The sequence below is a fragment of the Sinocyclocheilus grahami genome, unplaced genomic scaffold, assembly GCF_001515645.1.
Source record: "Sinocyclocheilus grahami isolate Dianchi unplaced genomic scaffold, SAMN03320097.WGS_v1.1 scaffold74.1, whole genome shotgun sequence".
Taxonomy (NCBI): Eukaryota; Metazoa; Chordata; class Actinopteri; order Cypriniformes; family Cyprinidae; genus Sinocyclocheilus; species Sinocyclocheilus grahami.
In genome coordinates this window covers 3231633-3241641 of record NW_015505253.1, presented here as the reverse complement: position 1 = coordinate 3241641, position 10009 = coordinate 3231633, and the positions used below count along the sequence as shown (strand labels likewise).

The following is a 10009-nucleotide window of genomic DNA, read 5'->3' as shown; positions in this document are numbered from 1 at the left end:
TAATTTTTTCCCCCCCCCCCCCCCCCCTCACAATTCAGTTTTTTCCCCCACAACAGAATAAAAAAAAACATTTTTATCTAACAACTCTACGTTTGCATCTCACAATTCTGACTTTTCTTCTAAGAAATGTTTATATCTTGCAATTCTGAGTTTATATCTTGCGTTTCTAATTTCTCAGAATTGTAAGCTAAAAAAACCCCCTACTTTTCCCACCACAGTATAAAAAAATACAAAAATCTTCCATAGTTCTCTTTCCTTTATAAGAGAAATCAAAGTTGAATAAACTGATGTGATATAAAAGACATGCATAATATAACTTCAAACAGACTGATTTAGCAATGTAGATGTCTTGTTTGTATAATGCAAGACCAGGATGAGGTTTTAAAAGAGATCAGCACAGTTTTTATAGAAAAGCAACTAGCCACACCTTACAAAAACACACTGTGAAGGTACCATGGTCTACTGAATGATTGCCATATTCAAATTGCATGGTACTCCAATGCACTGTAGCCTATTTAGTATATGAGATTACCAATATAGCATGTCAAAACCCTCTAAAATAACCAATACTCATTTGCCATGGTATTCAGGTGGCACCCATAGATACTGCCAAGTTAATGATCGTTAGTCACGTCTTCAGATTCCAGTTGCACAACAGTTGTGTCCCAATGCCCATTTGTCATTGCTTTGTGAAAGCATATAATTATCCGCCGCACTAATCATTATTCTTCCGCGTGTGTGTCATTTCCTGTTTACATTAATTAGAGTTTAATCAAAGTTTCGCTGAAGCTTTTTTTTTTTTGCGACCCTTCCCCGAATTCTACTAATGCGACGGCCTGGCTCATGAATATTAATTACGTAACGGAATATTCGGCGGCCGATAGTATTGCGTGGTTGGACGTCAACCAAATGACGTCAGGCTTACTTAATTAATATTTATAGCGTCTTTCGTATATTTATGAGGAGGCGGAGTCCGGCGCTCAAGACAGAGCGAAATAAACGGAGGCGCACACGGACACGGACGCTCGCGGAACACACGCGTCTCTAACATTACCTGCGTAACTTATCTGAAGAATTAGAGCTGCTTGTCCAGGTTAGTGGAGCATACTGCAGCTTATTTGTCACCTCACAGACTGTCCAGGTTGGTTTATACTTAAATCAGGCATCTGCTACTGCTGTTGTAATTCCTAGATGTTATTATTGATCTATACTAACATATGAGGGATGTGGAGGATGAGGGATTGTTTCTGAGTTGTTGATTTCAGTTCTAGACCCCCGCCCCTATTTGTGTTCAGAATGAGTTTTAAAGCCTATAATTAAACGCAGTTGCTGAAGCTGCTATAAAAAGGTCACTGCGGTCATCGGAAGACAACGCTTTACTCACGCAGTTGACAGAAAACACTGTTTAACTGTCTTAAGACCAGTGTATACCAGACCAGACCAGATCAACATCAAAATAGACCTGCAGGGGCCAGTTGGATAAACTTAGCCTCTATGTTAAGACCATCCTATGTATTAAGAACTAGTTTAACCAGCTAGGAGTTGAAAAAGTGGTAATCGGTCTTACTTTTTGGATTCAAAGTAGAACAATCTACTTTTTTATGTAACTGACTTTACAAAGTTATGACTAGTCTTAAAGAAGAAGAAAAATAGATGACTGATTTTTAAGACTAGTTTAATGCAGCTGGCACCTGTTTAACAGTGAACGTTCTCAGAGCGTTCTGGCAAGGTTCTCTCAAAGTTATATTAACATTTACAGAGTGTTTGTTCAAAGTCATTTTTGTGTCTTAATAATATTCTTAAAACATTTATGCATTGTTCGTGGAACTTTTTTTTTTTTTAATGTTACTAACGTTACTTGTTTGGAATGTTTAGAGAACGTTTAAAAGTAACATTCCCATAATGTTTGAAAATGATTAAGTGGAATGTTTACATAACCAACCAACCAAACAAAAAAAAGTTTTTAAAACCTATTGAAAAAAAACTGGGTGTTTTGAATGTTCAGAGAACATTCGGAAATAACGTTTTCATAACTTAATGAGAATGTTAGCAAATCAATGTTTCAAGACAAACATCAGACCAAATCAGTTCTGTTTTGAAGGTTATGAAGGATTGTGTGCTTAATATGGTTTAATGTGCTGTATGATTAATTGTGTGCTTAATATGGTTTAATGGTCATAATATTTGTCAGGAATGATAGTTATGCTAGCTGTGAAATGCACTAGTGAATGATTGATCACAACAATATGTCAGTAGAGTGATAGGATATTATGGTGTAATTTTAAACAATTCTAAGCATTCACATTTTCTGTTCCTTTCTTAATTGCACCATTAAATAATCACTGCAATACTGACTGTGCTCGTCATTCTCTCTCTCTCACACACACACACACACACATACATACTTACACATTTACTTCAGTATCAAAATGTGGACACTGCATTGGCTACTTTAACCTAGCCAAGTCCACTTCCACCATGGAATAAAAAATAAACAAGGTAATTGCAACTTTTCATCTCAAAATTAAGACTTTTTTCATCTCACAGTTCTGAGTTTATATCTAACAATTCTGAAATTTTTTCCCCTTGCAGTTCTAAGAAAAGTCTAAATTGTGAAATACGAACTCAAAAATCTGAGAAAATTTAAGAATTGTCAGAACAAAAAGAATAAATTAAAAAATAATAGAATAAATTAAAAAGTTACAATAAGAATAAAAAGTTATAATTTCCTTTTTTAATTTTTATTTCATGGCGGAAGCAAAATACAGAATTACGAGATGTAATCTCAGAATTCTGAGAATTAATTAATTAATTTTTAAATTGGAATGGAAAAACATATATTTTTTTTCTTCTCAGAGTTGCAATTCTAAGAAAAGGTTTTGGTAGATTTGATCAGGTTTTTGTACTTCTGGGTACAAATTTGTCCCCAAAATATGGTTAAGTAGACACACATGCTCTCACACACACACACACACACACACTCACTTTCCTTAATCAAATAAATTCCTGAGCCGCAGGGCTGTGTGACGGGAAACAGAATAGCTCAGGAGTGTGTGAGTGTGTGTGCACAGATCCAAGAGACCCGAGGATTGTGGAAATGTGTGTTGCTTGGAGCCGTTCTTTACTCAAGAAACATTTGTGCAAAAAAATAAAAAGAGTCTGTGTCCCGGAAAATCACTGTGCTTTGGAGAATACCGATTAGATCGAGATCTCCGAGAAAATCTGAGATCTCGGAGAGAAGCAGATATTTGTGTTGTGCTTTGTGTAAATGTTGTAAGTTATCATGTGAGAATGAGCCGTGGATCAGATGTCTGGACAGGTTTGATGTGAACATGGAATACCTTGAGACATTTTACTATGATTCCCATTCTTTGGGTCAGGAAAGACTTTGTGCTTACAATCATCAAATTAAGGGTTTTAAATGTGTTTTATCCTTCATTTGTTTTAAATATGTTATATTGGAGCTGGTGGATGTTAGAGACCTTGCGCTCCTCCACCTTCCGTTTGAGGATGCCCATGCTTGGCCAATCCATCACCTTTACCCTCAGCTTCTTTAGCAAGGCGGTGGTCGTCTTGGAGGTTGAAGGCCTGTCGACCATGGCGAGGCCTGTTCTGAGTGGAACCTGTCCTGTTAAACCACTGTATGGTCTTGGCCACCGTGCTGCAGCTCAGTTTCAGGGTCTTGGCAATCTTCTTATAGCCTACACCATCTTTATGTAGAGCAACAATTCTTTTTTTCAGATCCTCAGAGAGTTCTTTGCCATGAGGTGCCATGTTGAACTTCCAGTGACCAGTATGAGAGAGTGAAAGCGATAACACCAAATTTAACACACCTGCTCCCCATTCACACCTGAGACCTTGTAACACTAATGAGTCACATGACACCGGGGAGAGAAAATGGCTAATTGGGCCCAATTTGGACATTTTCACTTGGGGGTGTACTCACTTTTGTGACCAGCAGTTTAGACATTAATGGCTGTGTGTTGAGTTATTTTGAGGGGACAGCAAATTTACACTGTTATACAAGCTGTACACTCACTACTTTACATTGTAACAAAGTGTCATTTCTTCAGTGTTGTCACATGAGAAGATATAATAAAATATTTACAAAAATGTGAGGGGTGTACTCACTTCTGTGAGATACTGTATGTATTAGAAAGTAAATACACCATTAGAATGTGTTAGGAAAGTAAATACACCATTTTGATTCCCTTTTACTTTTAGTTCTTGAAGCAGCACACATGTTTTGTTTGTAGTCCTGTTTGTAATCCATAAGCAATGAAATGCATAAAAATAGTGAAACATGTATTTATAAAAAGAATAAAAACAGTTCTTGTGAGCATTATTTTTTCTTCATCACCCCGTCTCTTTCTGTTCTTCAGGTGAGCTGCCTGTGTGTCCCTCACGATGTTTGTGGCGTTGCAGCTCTGTGTGTTGGTGGCAGTTTGTTCTCTGAGCATTTCGGCGTCTCAGTCCCCGTCTTACGGAGAGCGAGGCTCTGATCTCGGCCTGCAGGTGTTTTTGCGTGTGGTCCAGGACAAACCGCAGGAGAATGTGGTCCTGTCTCCTCACGGCGTGGCCTCTGTCCTGGGCATGCTGCTCCCCGGGGCCCACGGGGACACTCGCCGCCAGCTTCTCACAGGCCTCAAATACAAGAAGACAAGTGTGTTTGCTCTGGTTTCATTTGCAGTACTTGTGCATTGAAATGCTAAAAAAATAGGAATCTCAAGTCTGTAAATGACATCTCCAAACTGATTTTTGTGTGTTGATTCTGCTCTCAGGTCCATATAAAATGTTGCGGAAGTTGCATAAGGCCTTAACGACCAAATCCAACGCTGATATTGTGACGATTGCCAATGCGCTGTTCCCCAACGAGGGCTTCAGCATGAAGGAAGCCTTCCTGACAGCCAACAGGGAGAACTTCATGTGTGAGAGTCAAACCATAGACTACAGCGACCCAGAGAAGGCTGCAGAAACCATCAATGAATGGGTGAAGAACAGCACCAAAGGTACAGCTGACCCCTGCATCTGGTACCCCTACCTCTAACCTGCATTCATTAAAAAGGATTTTTACAATACAATATCTCTTGAAATGTCATATTTATCCTTGAATAAGCTCTTAGCCCTGAGAGCTTTATTTTTTTTTGTTAAATATGTAACTTGTAGAATATTTATATTAATAGTATAATAATGTAATAGGCACTTTCCATGAATAGTCTACAAACTGGGTTACCATTATTATTTTTAAAGTATTAGAAGCACAAATCGGTTGAACCGATAATCAATTTTTGTGGTAGAGAAATATTTGTAATCTTACATTTTTGGAATTCTTAATCTTTAAAAAAAAATCCAAATTTATAGGATGTTTATCAATAACTAAAAAAACAACATTTTGTTCAAATGTACAAAATGTATTTATTTGTTTAATTACTTAATTATTAATCTTAAAAATATTTTTCAAATTGTTAAAAGAATAAACAATGTTTTTCTTCAAATGATAGAAAATAGAATTTTTTTCAATAACTTTATTTGTTTGTTTTATATTTATTTATTTATGAATTAATTATTAACTTAATTGTTAATCTTAAAATCATTTTCCACATTATTATAAGAAAAAATAAACTTTATTTAATTAATAATAATTAGAGGTAACTAAAACAACATTTTGTTCCAGTATACAAATGTAATTTGTTTTATTTATTTATTTTAAAAAAAGTAATACATTTATTATTTAATATATTTTTAATATGAAAATTATATAAGAAAACAAATGAATAATTTTCTTGAATTTATTGGAAATTTGTCAATAACTGAAAAATGACTTATTCTAATTTGACATTTTATTTTAAAATGACTTATTTAAATTACTTATTATACAAACTATTGATTTATTTATTACAAAATCACTCAAATCAGGATTATAAACTGTATTCACTTTTTTTATGGCAAAATCTCATACAAAATGATCACAAAACAAAAACGGCTGATATTTATATTTAGTTTGACCTCTTGATGATGTCCTTTCATTGACAATTTGTTGGAAAAAGTGTGTTTTTTAGGCCTTATTTAGTACTACATTTGTGTGAAGTGGCAACTAATTATAATACTAATATTGTATAAATATATGTAATATTAATATATATAACCTGCTCTGTTTTTTTTTTATCAGGCCAAATTCCCAGTCTTGTCAAGGCAGATATGTTCGATCCGGTTATGACTCGGTTGGTGGCTGTAAATTCCATTTACTTTAAAGGCCTTTGGAAATCCTGTTTCCAAGCCCAGAACACCAAACCCAGAAGCTTTACTGCAGGAGACGGAAAGACATACAAAGTTCCCATGATGTCCCAGCTCTCTGTCTTTAGCATAGGTGAGATTTTCTCGGAGGTTGCGTCAGATATTACACTCACACACATTCAGAACTGTTGAGTAATACAAGATTTTCCCGCTACGTGATTCATGCCATTGTCTGGCTATGTGTAGAACTGTTTTCCAGAGACGGCCCTTATTTAGTACTACATTTGTGTGAAGTGGCAACTAATTATAATACTAATATTGTATAAATATATGTAATATTAATATATATAACCTGCTGGTGTTTTTTTTTTTATCAGGCCAAATTCCCAGTCTTGTCAAGGCAGATATGTTCGATCCGGTTATGACTCGGTTGGTGGCTGTAAATTCCATTTACTTTAAAGGCCTTTGGAAATCCCGTTTCCAAGCCCAGAACACCAAACCCAGAAGTTTTACTGCAGGAGACGGAAAGACATACAAAGTTCCCATGATGTCCCAGCTCTCTGTCTTTAGCATAGGTGAGATTTTCTCGGAGGTTGCGTCAGATATTACACTCACACACATTCAGAACTGTTGAGTAATACAAGATTTTCCCGCTACGTGATTCATGCCATTGTCTGGCTATGTGTAGAACTGTTTTCCAGAGACGGCGATGCAATAAAAACGTGGCTACTTTTTAAATCGCTGGGAACGCTGGTGTATTTTAACTTTACAATTCCTCATAACCCAGCAGATAGGAATAAAATAGTGTAAAATGTTAATTCTAATGCAAACGCCAAGAGTGTCTGGCCATCGTCAGACGGATTTAATCCATGAAAACACCATAAACTGCTGTTTTACTAGTTTTGATATAAGCACTTTACAAGCAGAATAAAGTGTTTTATAGACCGTACGAAAGGACTGCATTTCTAAGGTTCACACAGGGGTGACTGGGATATGATCCACACACGCGTGTGTTGGATATTGGTTTTTGAGGAACATTCATATGCTGAAATTTAGGTTAATAAAACTAATATTTAATAGTCAAGTGTACCATCTGACTCTTTATTAGCAGCATAAATGTATTTATTTGTTTTCGTTCTCTCTGCAGGTCAAGCAAGCACTCCAGAAGGTTTGAAGTATACAGTGATCGAGCTGCCGTATCATGGCAACAGCATGAGCATGTTTATTGCGTTGCCGTCAGAAGAGGCCACGCCCCTGTCAGCCGTCTTGCCACACATCTCCACAGCGACCGTCCAAAGCTGGACCAAACTGCTGGTCCAGAGGAGGATGCACCTCCTGATGCCAAAGTGAGATTCCCGTCCTTAGCGTTATCCTTTAATATTCACTTTCTTTTTTCCCTCTGAATCAGTCGGCATCTTTTGGATGATGCAGTGTTATTTTAGAATGAATTAATATAGAATGTATTAATTATTATAATATTTAGTCAATATTAAATCTTAATATTGACTAATACTAACTGACTAATATTAATATGTCTATATATTTAGTTGAATATTAAGTCAATTATGTCAAAATTTAAAGTCAAAATGATGCAAAAAATTATAAGATGCTAAGTCTTAGTAAGATAAACAATTATCACATTTTGCCATAAATACGACTTTATCTAATTTTGGTCATAATTGATTTTTATCTTATAATTTTGACTAATTATAATTATGACTTAATGTGATCATTGTGACTTTTTTCTCATAATTATGATATAGTATGTCATTATAATTTTTCTATCTCATAATTATGAATTATTATTGAATCATTTGGACTTTTTGTAATGACTTTTGTATCTCATAATTATTACTCTATGTCATAATTGTGGCTTTTTATCTCATAATTATGATTTAGTATGTTATAATTATAACTGTTCTGACTTAGAATATCATCATTTGGAATTTTATGTCATAACGTTTGTATCTCATCATTATTACTTAGTATCTTATGACTTTTTGATATAATCATGAGATCATTTTATAATTATGAGTATGTCATAATTTTGACTTTTTATGTCAGTCACATTTGTATCTTGTAATTATGACTTGGTATCTCATAATTTTGACTTTTTATGTCAGTCACATTTGTATCTCATAATTAGGACTTGGTATCTCATAATTTTGACTTTTTATGTCAGTCACATTTGTATCTCATAATTAGGACTTGGTATCTCATAATTTTGACTTTTTGTGATAATTATGAGATAATCATAATTATGACTCAGTATGTTATAATTTTGACTTTTTATGTCAGTCACATTTGTATCTCATAATTAGGACATGGTATCTCATAATTTTGACTTTTTGTGATAATTATGAGAATCTTATAATTTTGACTCAGTTTGTCATAATTTTGACTGTCATAATGACATTTGTATCTCATAATTATGACTTAGTATCATAATTTAAACTTTTTGTCAATTGTGAGATAATCTTATAATTATGACTCAGTATGTCATCATTTTTACTTTGGATCTCATAATTATGATTTAGTATGTCATAATTAACTTTTCTGACTTAGAATATCATCATCTGGAATTTTTATTTCATAATGACTTTTGTATAATTACTTAGTATCTCATAATTTTGACTTTGTCATAATTATGAGACAATCTTATAATTATCTCAGTATTACTCAGTATGTTGTAATTTTTACTTTTTAATCTCATTATTATGACATTTAATCTAATATTTATGTTTTATTTAATTTCAGCTGTATTTCAATGACCAAAAAAATGTTTTAGGATTTTTAAGTTTAGTTTCAGTTAACAATAATACAGTTAGTTAACAATACCACACTGGTCTGATCTCTAGTGAGTCTCATATCTGGATTCATGATTTGCCAGTCAATCAGCACTCATGCTTTCTCCTCCTCTTCTCCGAGTAGATTCACAGCAGAGGACGAGGTGGATTTGGAGGGTCCTCTCACAGCGATGGGAATCAAAGACATCTTCAGTCAGATCAAAGCTGATTTCAGACACCTGAGTGAGTGACAGCTGTCAGTCATGTGCAGCATTTTCTTCATAAGTTCATTTTATGTGCATATGTTTGTGTTTGACCGAATTATATCTTTGGCTGATGACTGTGAACTTCAGCCGCATGAATCACGTCTCTCAGTGAAGTGAGAAAATGAGTCAGAGCTCTGGTCACCATCCAGAGACGCTCCCAGCTCCGCACAGCTCCAGATAATTCTCCTCAAAGCCTGTGCTTTATTACCATAATTCATGCTGTTAAGCCACAAACTTTAACCTGAATTGCAGTGAGCAGTGAATCACTGTGCCATTTCACTTTAAACTATAAAGAAACTTCAGTTCAATCAGAAATGAAATCTATCATCATTTACTCAGCCACATGTTGTTATCTATTCAGTGGAACACAAAAGGAGAATTTTTCCATACAAAGACTGTCTGTCAGGCTCCAAACAGGATCAAAAAGTATCATAAAAGCTCTTTTTGGAGCTTGACAGGCATGTGCAGTATGAAATGTCATTGCACAGGGAACGGAAGAAAGTCATTGGGGTTTGGAATGACAGCAGGATGAGTAAATGATGACAAAATGTTTCTTTTTTGGTGAACGATCACTTTTACAGGATTTAAAGCCCTTCACATTCTTAAATCTTTCATTTAAAGGCACAATATGTAAAAAAATATGTATTAAAATATCCAAAAACCACTAGAACAGTGTTATATATTTTGCTGACTTGTGTACTTACATTATCCCAAATGTTTTGA

General features: G+C 34.8%; 1 protein-coding gene across 1 annotated transcript in view; it reads left to right on the top strand.

Moving 5' to 3' along the window:
• The first annotated feature begins 980 nt into the window (after nucleotides 1–980).
• Nucleotides 981–10009, top strand: part of LOC107585761 (glia-derived nexin-like) — a 22240-nt gene continuing 13211 nt past the window's right edge. Inside the window, exons 1-6 of the mRNA XM_016272916.1 lie at nucleotides 981–1093; nucleotides 4383–4663; nucleotides 4782–5009; nucleotides 6612–6809; nucleotides 7382–7580; nucleotides 9166–9263. Coding sequence (XP_016128402.1) covers nucleotides 4408–4663; nucleotides 4782–5009; nucleotides 6612–6809; nucleotides 7382–7580; nucleotides 9166–9263 — 979 coding nt within the window. The 5' untranslated portion in view covers nucleotides 981–1093; nucleotides 4383–4407. The remainder of the gene's footprint in view (nucleotides 1094–4382; nucleotides 4664–4781; nucleotides 5010–6611; nucleotides 6810–7381; nucleotides 7581–9165; nucleotides 9264–10009) is intronic.